General features: G+C 45.0%; 2 protein-coding genes across 5 annotated transcripts in view; one reads left to right on the top strand and one right to left on the bottom strand.

The window, feature by feature from the left end:
• LOC119461140 (cytochrome P450 3A29) overlaps positions 1 to 13,682 on the top strand; it is a 278,911-nt gene that overhangs the window by 225,219 nt on the left and 40,010 nt on the right. The gene's annotated exons all lie outside the window — the stretch shown is intronic.
• Positions 4,470 to 10,792, bottom strand: LOC119461138 (cytochrome P450 3A29). Of its 2 annotated transcripts, XM_037722343.2 has the most exons (5): positions 10,489 to 10,792; positions 9,550 to 9,733; positions 8,182 to 8,371; positions 7,111 to 7,319; positions 4,470 to 6,262 (listed from the first exon to the last, which is right to left on the bottom strand). In XM_037722343.2, exons 2-5 carry the CDS (start codon positions 9,724 to 9,726, stop codon positions 5,300 to 5,302), a joined length of 1,539 nt encoding a protein of 512 aa, XP_037578271.1. In that variant the 5' UTR covers positions 9,727 to 9,733; positions 10,489 to 10,792; the 3' UTR covers positions 4,470 to 5,299. The 2 variants fall into 2 exon arrangements, with proteins under 2 accessions (XP_037578271.1, XP_037578270.1); XM_037722342.2 differs by lacking the exon at positions 10,489 to 10,792 and having other exon boundaries at positions 9,550 to 9,770.

A 13,682-nucleotide genomic window follows, 5' to 3' on the forward strand; every position in this document is an offset into this window, starting at 1 on the left:
TGCGATGGCGCCCATAGTGATACAATCGTATGCCTTCTGGTCGTCTCCACGTCACACGCAAGTAGGCGCAGTAAGTTTCCTGTTGTGTACTTGTGCATGTATGTATGGCCGCAAGTATAGCAATCCTTGCGAACAAGCTCGGACCACGCTTTTATGATGCGACAAAGTCTACAAGCGAGAGTCGTGCAGAGGTCTCGAGGTCGTGTCACGTATGCGTTTGCCAGCCTCTTCGCGACTGCGACTTTGCGTTCTGCGCGCCGAATAGCGCGAGCCGCGACACATTTTGCGTTTCGCAAATTAATGATTTCGTGATGAGCAAGCCGCATGGGTGCGGCAAGGCTGGATTGGAAGGCTGGATGTCGTCCGCGCCGGCACTCTCACACCCCATTTTACAAGGTCGTAGCGACGCTTTGGGCTCAATTTCACGATTGTAGACGCATTCAGCCGCAATTTCACGTACGTGCGAGCCCTGACCAGAGTAACCCGCTCCCGTTAAATAATTAAAACGTTTCTTATCAAACACAAAATCTCCGTTGAGACACAATACGGCGGTGCGGCGACACGTGAATTTGTTAGTCGTTCCGAGCACACTGGTGTTCGCAACTGCCGGAGCTAAAACGCAGTCGGAACCAACCACCGTAATCAGAGGAGACCACAAACGGGTATTTTTCTGCAAGCGCAGACATACCTATTCCCAGGCGAAGTTGTTTTTACATACAGTTATAACGACAAGAGGCACCCGGCCGTGTCACCCTTGCAAATATACCGCTCTAATTACCGTATAGACTCGTGTAGGGGCCGCACCCCCAACTTGGGAGCCCAAAATTTGGGAAAACATTTTCAACGGAGAAAGCAATCGTGTTCGGTGCCCCGATGCTGCGCGCAGCGCATCGGCGAATTTTCGCTCGCTGCGTACTAGCCCGGGCTGCGTCTAGATGGCGAGAGCCGGTGTGTGCACAAGATCAGGGGTGCGCACAAGTCGCTAGCTGCGCCGGCACCATTTTGACCAAACGGTTTGGTCCCGCGAAAGGGTCGCACCTCATCAAAATTGTGAAAAACAAAGTGCGGCCCTTACACGAATCTATACGATGGAAGATATGAAGGGTAAAAGCACACATCAGGTGGCTACATTCATAGCCTTCAGGCGGCAAGCATGAACACGAGCACGAATTGCGGCGCAGATCAGAGTTGCGGAGTGGGACGCTCCATTCCACTCCCACTGCATTCCGGAGAGTTGATATTGCCGTAATTCCACTCCTTTTAACTACTTCTAATGCTGAGAGTTGCACCGTTCCCACTGCTGGAGTGGCTGAGCTAGTTAATTTCATTTCTTCAATTCAGTAAATGAAATGATTTCTCTATATTTGTTTAGTCTTTGCGCACCCTGGCGTGCCTAGTAACTAAAACACGTTTTTTGAAGTCTTAACCACGTTACAAATAATGCTACGTACTATTTTTTTTCGCACAAGGACAAACGTGCTTTCTGGCCTGTTATATTTTGCAGAACGTTGGTGCCTATTCTCTTAGTATCTACAGTTTATACTGTATATATACATACGTTAGCTGCACGGGTTGACGTCAGAAATAAATGACGTCATTGCAAAGTAAATTCAGCTCTTCCTATAATAACGCAAAGTGTCTCCGACATATGTAAATTTCGGAAAAATAGACCACTTGACAGGCTGGCAGCCTGTCATGTGGTCTCCTCTTCCGAACCTCCTCCTACATAACAAACAATAAAAATTCGAAGGGACAGACCAAGGGCTCAGTCACTTCATCTCTAGATTTCTTCAAAGCAATAACCAAAAAAACATGCTCTGTAGTGACGCTGTGACCTTCAAGAGCGTTGCTTCGTCCTGTACGTCTACGTGGGTTTTCTTCAATTTAATATTACGATTGCTTTCCCACTGTCAAACGTGAATCTAATTTCAGGCTGCTTTCAGGCAGTATAGTAGCTTCATTGATAAGCTCTGATTTTGCAAATACTGTATCTTAGAGCTGCCTGCTCGTGACCGCTGAAGTTAGAGTAACTTTAGCTGCTCACATGTTTCGAGGTTCGCGACAACATCGCGCGTTGCGATGCAAGCACGGTCTGCTTTCTAAATAAAATTTGCCATTTCTTCGATTCTTCCGACACAATTTTTTGCTCTAGTAACGCAAAATACAAAAATACTCTTACACCATTGGGCATGCTTAGTCTGCATGCCCAACGCATGCAGACTAGTCTCTCACTCAGAACTTGCTTAGTCTCTCACTTTGATGATTAGCATAAAAGCGAAATGCATTGATATGTTTGCAGAACGACCTTATTTGTTTCACATTTAGTGCCACGTACGGGTACCATTTTTTCTTTCAGCATACCTCTCTGATTCCCGTGGACATGCGCAGGGTGCCACCGTTTGTGTTTTCGCCTGAATCCTTGTGTCGTAGGTCGAGCACGCTCTTTACAATCGAATCAGTCTTCACAACTAAAGTTGCTTTCTTTAAGTGCACTTCAACAGTGTAGGGCAGAAATATTTGAATACCGTGTTGAATACCGTGTTGTTTAAAATTAACGTGGCAGACGTAGTCACCTATATATATATATATATATATATATATATATATATATATATATATATAGGTAGGTACTGAAATATCCGGTATTGAGTAAAAAATTAGAAATGTAATAAATTGGCCACGGTATAGTTTTAGTCTAGCTGGCAAATTTACCGGCTTTGCAGCCTCACTTCGAATCAACATTTAGAAATCTAGGAGAATGGGCTCATGTTATTCCAACTCCATTCTGGAATATCGGGCGTTCATTCCATTCCGGGGGTTCGAAAATATGGAAGGACTCCACGGACACATTCTTTATATATTGTACCGGAGAGCATCGGCACCAGCTATGTGCCAGCCAGTAGCTCGCTCGTTTAGCGCGCAATACCAATGTCGCCAAAAATCTCGCCTTGATGAATCCGCATCTGGTGCTCACTATTCCCCAGGAATGCTAGTTTGGCTCTGGGTCCCGTCCACTACTCCCGGCCTTTCGACCAAGCTTCTCTCGAATTACCATGGTCCCTACCGAGTAGTAGAACAAACGTTTCCCGTGAACTACGTCATCGAGCCGCTCGAGCAATCTTCCGACCACCGCTTCCGAGGGCGTGAAACAGTTCACGTCGCTCGGCTGAAACCGTGCTACGACCCTCCTGTGCTGTCATTCCCCTAAGTCGCCAGGTTGGCTCCTTTCTGCCTGGGGAGTGATTGTACCGGAGCACATCGGCACCAGCTCTGTGCCAGCCAGTGTGGAAGAAGACGTTGATGATCGTGTTGTTCGCGCTAGGTTGGTTTTCGACGAGCCAGCTTGTTTTAACCGTCCAGCTTCGTCAAGTCTACCTGTGTGTGTGTGTGTGTGTGTGGCTGCGGTGCCAGATCTCGGAGGACATGCGTGATGGGTCAATATCGTATACTGTTTAGTGCTTTAGGCCACTAAATAAATAAACATATAAATGCTGCAGCACACATGTTCAAATATTAGTCTAAATGTTAGTGCGACTAACCCTCCCCTGCAAAGCGTTGGTTGAGAAACTGTTAAACACAAAGACCGAAGGAAACGTAGCGAAATAGAATATTATTCTTCTCTCACACAATGTGTGTGCGGATGCTTACAAAGTGTGCTTGGAGCGGCTTCTTTGGACGTCATATAATAATGCATACACAACCTTCGATCATCGCGCATACTGGGAAGCGATGATTGAGGGGGGGGGGGATTTTCTACGCACTGTCTAGTCAGAAAATATATTTGGAGCCTTCTTCTTTGTCTGGGGCGTTCATCCTGCAGTGGACCTAAATGCAGATAAAATTATGATGATGACTCGAAGGAACAATAAAAACCAATGATATGCCTTGACCTCCGACTCTATCCCTATCGCTTACTTCAATATTCCTGTCACTTTACCTCCCCCTCCCCTCTCTCCCCAGCGTAGGGTAGCAAACCAGACCTTCCCCTTTGGTTAACCTCCCTGCCTTTCCCCATTTCTTCTGTCTCTCTCTCCTCAACATCCATTGTAAATCTTCTAACAACAGCAGTGTTCCTCTACATTCTCGCAACCTCGAATTTGGCGGGCATCGGCCGACGATCAATGTTTACGCCTGCGGCCTCAGCGAGCGTGTCCTTACACTTTAGTGTTGTTTCTTTCCTCCCAAAATCTACGGTAAATGTCAGGTCTACTTACTGGCTATATTCATAGAGGAACCGCACTCAGGCTGGCCTCTCCAGCTTTGTGCCTTTCTTGCAGCATTGATATACCAAGGCGCAGGTTGCATCTGCGGTAGCCAGCGTCGAACAAAACACGTACTGGTATCCTTGGGTGAGGTCAATTATCGTCTCAAACGTACGCATTGCTCTAAAATGTGGCTAATATATAGAGAACTTGTAAGTTATGAAGAAAACATTAAACGTTCTCTTCACGTACGTATGGTGTTTGAATATTTCGACTTTATTTTAGAGAAAGCAAGAGGCAGGATGGTATTTAGTTAAAAAAAAAAAGAAAACGGTATTTAGTTCACGAAAAGACAGCATGTAAAAGTCATAGGACATTCCATGCTCGATTGGCCGGCGTTTGTCAGGACGCTGGAGTTGAAAAAGTATTTAGCTCGTTGGGGGCAGGTGCGCTACGCTGCTAGTTTCGGGAAGCGACCGATTCGGCAGGAAATTGAAATCGCACCCTTGTGCACAGCTGTCTCCCGCTATTATGTCCACTGGTCAACCATGACTGGTATGCGTGTCTGTCACTAACTTCATGGAAAATAAATTAACGCACTCCAAAGTTGGTCAAAGCGACAAAGTCACCGATGTAGAAAATATACATGTAAATGTATTTGGTCAACAGACAATCGTCAAAGTCAGCAGCATGAAGAAAATGTACCTTGCAGTGGACGCACGTTAATGAACCCCAGAGGGTTAAAGTGGATCCGAGTCCTCTACTACGAGGTGCCCAATAATCATCGTGGTTTTGGCACCTATAACCCCAGATTTTTTTTTGTCTCATGGGTATCAGTGGACGTCTTCTGTCCTTGGAGTTACCACAAGTAACCAAAAACTCGATGATGTCCAGTGAAAGCCTTATGTATGAGTGATCATAGATGGTCATTCTCTTTAGCATAGACACGCACTTTCGATGGGGTGATATTGGTTGACGCGTACGATGAAAGCGATATAGAAAACATCTGAAGCATTCAATTGATGGGTTACTTGCTGATTGTCTCGCTTTCAAGTACGAGCAATCACGCACATAATCTGGCAGCTTCATTGCAGCATTCAAGCTACCGTCCTCGTTCGCCTGTGCTCCAGACTGACCGTCACTCCGTCTCCTGGAACAAGTGTCATACTAGGAACGGATAAAATGGGCGGCCCAGTGGTCTTATTGCAGAGCGTCAGCTTAAAATCACGTAGAAGTCTAACGAGCGCTGATTTCACCCCCAGAAATGCTATCCTCTGGCCTATGCACACCCTGGGGCCCAATCCAAAAGGAATGTAAGCTCCGTTGCGGTAACATTCGCTGTTTTCTTGGGAAAACCTGTCCGGACGAAACAAGTCAGGCTCCGGCCAAAGGTCAGGGTCGTGATGGATGAGCCACGGTGTAACCATCACGTTAAGACCTGCTGGTAGGAACTGTCCGCAAGCAATCGTGTCCACAGAGCAGCGCCTTACCAAATACAGTGGAACGGGTGGGTAAAGACGAAGTCCTTCGTAGATCACCATGTCGACTCTCTTCAGGCGATGCAGATGGTCGAAGGTGAACTCATTGCCTTCTTCTAAAGGAAACACGTCTTCCATCTCCTTGACTACATTTTCCTGCTCGCTTGGGTGTCTAGCCAAGAGATACATCAAAAAGGAAAGCGTGGAAGCCGTAGTTTCGATGCCAGCCAATAGAAATATTGTGGCGTTAGACGATATGTAATGATCATCCAGATATTTGGCTCGTCTGCTAGGCTTCTTTTGTGCTGCGTTGAGAGCTTCTGTCTGATCGTCCAGAAGAGTCCGAAGCACGCTGGGTACTTTCGGAAGCTTTCCAGAACGGTGCAGTTCAACGGTGTGCTGTACGTGGCTCATAACATTTCTGAATGCTCGGGCATGCTTTGTTAGTGGATATATCAGTGTAAGAAGAGCGCGTACAACAGGAACCGTAAAGGCAACTTCTATGGCCGAGTTTTCCATGTCCTTGATGACTTGCTTCAGACTCTCCAGAATGGGCTCGTTGCCGTCTTCTTGGGATCTCACCTGTGAAGGAATCAAGAGAATAATTTTTTTGGGTCAAATGTTTACGACTTTCAGTGATAGACGGCACGTGTTTCCTTGAATGAATGCCAAGACCGTGGTGCCAATCTCCTAGCTGCCGATACCGGAGGCAGCTCGCTTTAAGTTTATGTTCTACTCCAACCTGGGGATCTTTTTTCAGAAGCTATTTCTCTTATGGAAATAAGCAGTAATCGAACCTGTTGCTACTGCATACATGTGACAAACGTTAGTGCTAAGAACTGTTGATGTGAAGTAAGAAGTTGTGTGGTGTCATTGTGCATAAATAGTGGCAATGTGTGCTGTCATGTGATCTACATGTCACTGTATTCGCGTGACGAAGAAAACTGAAAAAAAAATTTAGTTAGGTTCCAGGTCTGTTCATCGTATAAGTTGCTCCTCGCTCCCTGCTGACCCTCCATGGGAATGGCGTGTGCTTCTCTCATTATAGGCTCATGGACCTAAGCGTGAACTGAAACGGTGTGACTCGATCGTTCACGGAATTGTGACAAAATGTGCTTATCTTTGATCAATGGCCTTCGGAATAAATGACATAATTGCCAAATAATCGTAATCAGTGTAATGTCGTTATTTGCGGATATGCGAGAACTGTATTTCTTAAGCAAATGTTGCCGTGTTTAAACTGTATGTGTGGATACAGAGGCGAAATAATCGACAAAAGCGGTTTCTTGCTTGAAACACGGGAGCGAAAGTAAACATATATAATGGTCTATAGGCACTGTGTTGCTTAGTTGTATTTATTATAATCGATATAGTTTGCAAAGCACTCCTTACTGTCGCAATGGTAGAACAACACAACTGATTGAACGTACCTGCTGCGCCAGCACCGAGTTCATGATGAAGTCGAAGGTATAATCCAACCCACGGTTAAACACCTCTACGTATCCACTTCTCAGGCTTATCGTAGATATCCTCTCCACAAATCTAACGGCGCACAAGTTTGCTATTTCAGAAAGATCCTTGATCATGCCCGAACTGAAACCGTAGTTCAACCTTGCCCGCACGTACGTCCATGCGTTTCCTGGAAACACAAACAGAGAATACCTTATAAACTAAACGTGCTATAAAAGCACAGTGTATGTTGTTCTTATTGCAAGGTCAGCCAGTAGGGCCGCCAGTGGTTAGAAAAAAAAGCCATCTATTTAGTCGTATAATACTGTGTTAAATTAATAATTTATTGCATAACAGTGACTGCTTTCAGTTGTCGAAAAATAATAATATTCTCTATATGCACGAGTATTTCATGCTATAAGCACAGCTAAATGTCATTGCTTCGTGTATGAATATTCTGCGAAGCGATGACATTATCACATTCCGGACGGAGACGTATTTATGAGTCCAGCAATAACTCCTACTGCAAATCATGATTTATTTTCATGCAAGAATTCTTTCCCACACGTTCATCACTTCCATTAAATGCGAGAGCAAACTATAGAGCGTACGAGTAACATTAGCATAAAATTAAAGAGTAGCAAGTAACAAGGAGAAATGATTGCACCAACGAGTGCACCCAATCATTTTTTTTTAATGCAAGCACGAATTCAAACACGTTCATCCCTTCCATTAAATGCGAGAGCATATCATAGAGCATACAAGTAACATTAGTGTAAAATTACAGAGTAACAAGTAACAAGTGGTCACAAATGACAGCTATCGGTGGCTAGCGCGCGGCGCTGTTATAGATAGCGTCACATTACTTTCAACCCTTTTACGTTGTTACTGTCATAAACGTAACGTGATGGATGATGTATTATTTATTCAGCCAACATGAAAGCCACGTGACTTCACGAGCATTTGCGAAGCAAGCGTTTCTGTATGCGTATTCAGTATATCTAACAGTTTCTTCTAATTTGATGAAACTATACAGTTAATACTAAGCTTACCGCCAAGCTGTAAAAGGCTGCTTTTGAAAGGCTCCGCATCCACGAACACCGCAGGTCTGTCGTGAAATATAGTCGCTTGCTTGACAAAGCACTCGTGGGCCAATTGAGGGTCTGTGACGACCAGGAAAGGTTCACTCCCAACGTAGATGCCGAACAGCTTTCCATATTCCTTTCGCCATTGCATGAAAGCCTGGAGAAAATAATAATTGGCACATCCTTCATCATCTCGGATGCCAACCACTTTCTACGCACAATACAATATCGACCTTGGTTCACAGCTATACAACACGTTGTGTTGCGCTAAATTTAATGTAGTACTTTGCTACTGTTTACTGGACAGATCAGTAACAAAGAAAACACCTGATGCGTATACACCGCCATTAGTTTTCATTATCCGCGCACATGGCTAAAGAAACGTTTGTGAAAACAAATTTTCGACTTCAAGATACTCAGTGGCCACAACGAGGATACGCGCAGACTCCCCCTTTTAGAAATAAATATTGCTTGAACAGGAAGTAGGTGTTCTATCTTACAGTTCACTATGTGCCACGCAAGGAAAGCGTTCAATCATCACAGCTATAGGCAACAAGGAGCAAATGTGAAATGTTTGCATTGAAATCCAACGACGCTGCGGTAAAAAAAAAAAAAAAAGTAGCGAAGACAAATATTTCAGCAAGTAAAAGTGTCGTGGTCAACCCTGAAAGTGTGTGAGTGCATAAAGACTGCATTACACATCGCTGCAACGGCAGGTGCCTTCATACTTAGCGTCCACTGCCCCACATTCAGTGAGTTTATCCGGAAGCGTGTCCGCTCAGCTACCTTATGAAGGGAAGTGAAAAAGAAAAGTTTCAGAGAGGGAAGTTTTGAAAAAAGATTTTGACTAGAACGCTGTTGGTGAATGCTTGCAATGAGTTGCGGCCATATCGGCCACATCAGGATAAATACGTTGCTTCTCGTCAGACTACTTAGTTTATGCAGCATTTGGCTCGGTAAGTAGTTGGCAAGGGGACAATTTGGCAACATCGTGTGTTGATGGTTTTTTTTTTTCTACCATGGAATGGTTCATACGTCCACCTTGAGCAATGTACCACGGTGTCCGCAGCCAGAAATGGGCTCTTCCCAACGACCTTAGCGAGGGCTTTGTCAAGCTTTGACAATGTAAACAATTCAGCTCAGCTGTATATACTCGCGTCCGGTTAATCACACAGGACAGGAAAGATAACCACTAAGCTTTCTTCTTTTTTTTCTGGGGTTTTACGTGCCAAAACCAGGTCTAATTATGAGGCACAAGCTCATAAGAATGGTACTTGTACCATGTACCATTCTTAAATCACTAAGCTTTAAGAATGGTACATGTATTTCACACACCTCAACACGTCGGTGGTCCATCTGCTTCAGATTTCCCCAGATGAAGTCCGGCTCTGGCCCTGGAATGCCGAGATCCTTGAACAACCTGAGTCTGCGGTGACGTTTTAGCAGCCATAAGACGAATGTAGCCGCGGCAATAGCAGCAACGGCGGTGGCGAGGCCCGTTGTTTTCTCCATGTAAACACTGGAAAGTAACCGTTCATTAGCCATCTAAGAGGTGATAGTGGTGTACACAGTGTGTCCCGGCACACACGGAGCACTGACTGAATACGTATGTTTCAAATAACTAAGCTGTAACTCATACACAGCTGCACATACAGAACACAACACAGTGGAGCGGATGAAGAGCATTCCTTGAGAGCAAGGAAAGAGTGGGAATTCAGAACAAGGATGGAAACAACATTTGTGAATAACAACTGTGGCGCCAGCGCGAAATCAGAGTCACAATTGTGCGTTCGAGTTTGTCCTCATTCGATTCTCGCGAAGTTCCTACACAGCAACCCTCGTTGAAGAAGTTAACACAAAGAAAAAAGCTTTCGCCAAAGTTTTGTATTATTGCTGAACACTGCAAGGTTCAGCGGAGAACTGACAAGACGAGTCTTAGGTTTGGAGTTCTCTGCGGAAGCGAGGTACATGTGTTCGTAGACATTCTTTTTTTCTTAATTGCACCACCAATCAGTGAATTATTTCACATTTCCGCTACACACACCATCGTCTAGCATGAGAAGTCTTCTACGCTCTCTTGCATTTCATCTCTGACACCCCTATTTTCTCACTATATTCTCCATTAGCGAGTCGCGACCCCCCGTAAGCGTTTTCCTTTGCGCCTCGGCCAGAGGTCTGACGCGTCAGCGAGAGATTTTCCTTTAAACTATACCCAAAATTTCCATCGACGCTGCATTTTCATAAAACAAAAGCAAAATGGTGTCAAATACCCACCTGCAAAGAAGTCGCGGTCACCTCCACTGCCGTCAGGCATCAAGACAAATGCGTCCACCGTTGTGTTGCGGCGCAGTCGGTAAGTTCAAGGCCTAATAATCCAAGGCGGCAATACGACACCGGGCTGGATGTTTCGATTGCAACGGCTCTTTATCGAAGCTTCGTATAAAACAGGAGATAGGATGATGCAATAACATGGTATTAATGACACATTTCTGCTGTCTGCACTGCTAGGTTAACAGAAATGCACTTAGAAAAGACTGTCTCGATCGTCGTGCGTCGAATAAGGGGATTCGGAAAAACACGGTTGGCAAGGGGACGGGATAAATGCCAACTACGGTCATGACCGGTCGCCACAAGGTCATTTTATGTATAAGTATTCCGTAGACGTTACGTAATGCTGAGCGTGCCTCGCCCAGTTTATTCATGTGTGAGAGCAGATCAGAATGGAAATTATGGCGAGTTCTTTGTACTTAAGAAAGTGTTATGCAGCATGAAAGAAAAGAAAATCTGTACCGTAAAATAATTTGAAGTATACCCGTCCGCGGCGCATATGAATGCACACGAGATTGCCGGTGAAGCGATGACAGTCGCAAGGGGCGCTTTTCGTAAGGGGCGTTCTCCAACACCACAGCTGTGCCATTTGCGTTTTCCTCCTTCGTGAGAGCTGTCCTGTCTTCGCACTTTTCTTTTTAAAAAAATGTACAGTGTCTTCTTGTTTTTTTTTTTCTTCTTCGTTGTTTCATTGTGCGGCTGTTGTGCGGCTGGAGACAGTGTCATAGGATCAGAAAATGGACAGAGGTAACTTTCTACTTTTCTTGTGGAGAACCAAGGTATCTGTGGAATCTTTGTAGATATTTGCGAAGATATTCACGCATACCTCCTGTACTCCTCGATTACGCAATGCATCCATGACTGCTGATATCTCTACTGAATCAAATGCTTTTTCATAGTCTATGAAAGCCATATAGACAGGTTGATTGTACTCTACAGATTTCTCAATTACCTGATTGATAACATGCATGGGCTCCATTACAGAATATCCCTTCCTGAAGCTTGCCTGTCCTCTTGGCGTCTATGCACTTTTTTATCGCAGAATAAAGTGATTTCTCTCTCTCTTGGTTGACTAAAGTCAAGTGTTGCCCTGATTATATTGGAAATCATCAATACTGAACATCAACAATACTGAAAGCAAGTTAATGGGCCTATAATTCCTCAAAACGTATAGAAACATAAAGAAATATCTATACAAATTCCCAGGTGTCTTTAGCAACTGCCTAAGAGACGCGAAGGCGAAATCTTTGTAAAGCCTCCTGTAATTCGACCTTAATCTGCCCTAATCCTCCTGAATACACCCTAATCCACCTTAATTCAATCAATAATCAAGCATTAATTAACTTTGCTAATTATTATTCATCTCTTATAGACGGCTGGACATGCTTTGGCTCACTTCTGGTCTTCCTTGGGTCACGTGACTTTCTGTACCTCACAACGCGACCTTGAAACAGAGATCTAAGGCCGGCCAGATTCAATGCGGTCCCTCCCGCACAGAATCCCGGTACCCTAACCATTACCCACTTTTTTTTAGCAAGCCATTTAAAGCCAGGAACTCTACAGACGGATGCCTCAAGAGGTGGAATAGAATGCCCTTAAGAATTTTCAGTGTGCAAGCCATCGCGTTGGGACGCTTGGCGCGTCTTCCGAATGCCTACAATTTCTCGTCGCTCTCATCTCTTGCACCATCCAGGTAAGACCAAGGGCGCGACGCCTGCAACACCACTGGCCCCACTCTTCTTCAGGCCAGCGTTGTTAAACGTTTCGTAGATATCAGTTTCGTTTCGCGCTGTTCCTTTTACGCAGCAGGAGTGGCCTTCAGTGTTTCGGTGCGCCAACATGTAGTACCCGCATGTACTTTCAACAACGTCCGAGGGGTCCAAGCGTAATGCTAAACCAAGCTATCGCTGTCAATCCTTCAGCCTTCGGGCGATACTGCGAGATTCTTTTAGGGACTCAATCGAGCCTGATTGCCGCCAGTCGCGGTCCCATGATATGGAGAGAAGACAGAGTCGTAGACGAAAGAATCGTTGCCGGCGAGCGCAACTTAATTCGAGTCTCAATTCATAGAGCGTACGTTCCAAATAGATCACTATAGGGAAATCGTTGAGATCCCTCGCGATCAGCCACTGCTTACAGATGACGCAATCCTTAATGTATGCATTTACAAGTGTGCTTGAAATATCCACACCTGGACTTGTTGCTGGGCTAGTTGGTTCGTCTTGTTCCGTAGTGTTAAGACGCAACCAAGGACGAAAAAGTCCTTGTCCTGATCCTTTTTTTTTTCTGTTCTTGGTTGCGTCTCAACACTACAGAAAAAATATCCACGCGCGGAATATTCCTGACTTCTTAGAATTCTATAAAAAGCATGATAAAAGTTGCATCAACTAGGGTAAGGTGTCTCATACAGTCTGGCTTAGCCTTTGATAGGGAGACCTTTTTTTTTCACTTTTTTTCACAAATGCAGCTATGCAATCTTTGGAGGGTTAATTTTAAGCACATAGTAAGGTGACGTCACGTGGTGTCTCTGTCGGCGTTGATTATCTTCAAAGCAAGAAATTGGAAAGAAAACGAGCGCTGTCGTGTCGCGTCTGCCGCTTTCGGTCAGAACGGTTGTATCACTGGCGAAATAATAGTTCACACTCGTACAAGTCGCTTTCCTGCATTGACTCTGCGCATCATAAGATTCTGGGAAGAAAATGCCCCGGCGATATAGCGGCCCGGTTACGTGCACAGAGATGATGCGGTGCCGTTGTATGGCATCTGTAACGTCATCGTTCGAAGTGTGCGAGGAAGGAAATGTATAAGGCTATTGGCTTGTATAAGGCTAAATGTATAAGGCTAAGGCTACTTGGAAATTGGCCCAACAGCCACGCACGTTTAATGGAATAATTAGTGAAAATGAAAATACGGGGTTTTATGTTCCGTTTAAAACCACGATCTGATTATGAGGCACGCCGTAGTGGGGGACTCCGGAATAATTAAAGCCACCTGGGGTTCTGTAACATGCACCTAAATCTAAGTACACGGGTGTTTTCGCATTTCGCCCCCGTCGAAATGCGACCGCCGTGGCCGGGATTTGAACCGACGACCTCGTGATTTGCAGCCAAACGCCACTTAAGCAACCCCGGTGGGTAGAA

The sequence above is a fragment of the Dermacentor silvarum genome, chromosome 8, assembly GCF_013339745.2.
Source record: "Dermacentor silvarum isolate Dsil-2018 chromosome 8, BIME_Dsil_1.4, whole genome shotgun sequence".
Taxonomy (NCBI): Eukaryota; Metazoa; Arthropoda; class Arachnida; order Ixodida; family Ixodidae; genus Dermacentor; species Dermacentor silvarum.

Coding starts and splice junctions, on each gene's coding strand:
- LOC119461138 (XM_037722342.2), bottom strand. CDS start 9,759: ATGGCTAATGAACGGTTACTTTCCAGTGTTTACATGGAGAAAACAACG. Junction 8,372..9,549: donor TGGACCACCGACGTGTTGAG/GTGTGTGAAATA, acceptor TATTTTCTCCAG/GCTTTCATGCAATGGCGAAA. Junction 6,263..7,110: donor ACTCGGTGCTGGCGCAGCAG/GTACGTTCAATC, acceptor ATTCCTTCACAG/GTGAGATCCCAAGAAGACGG.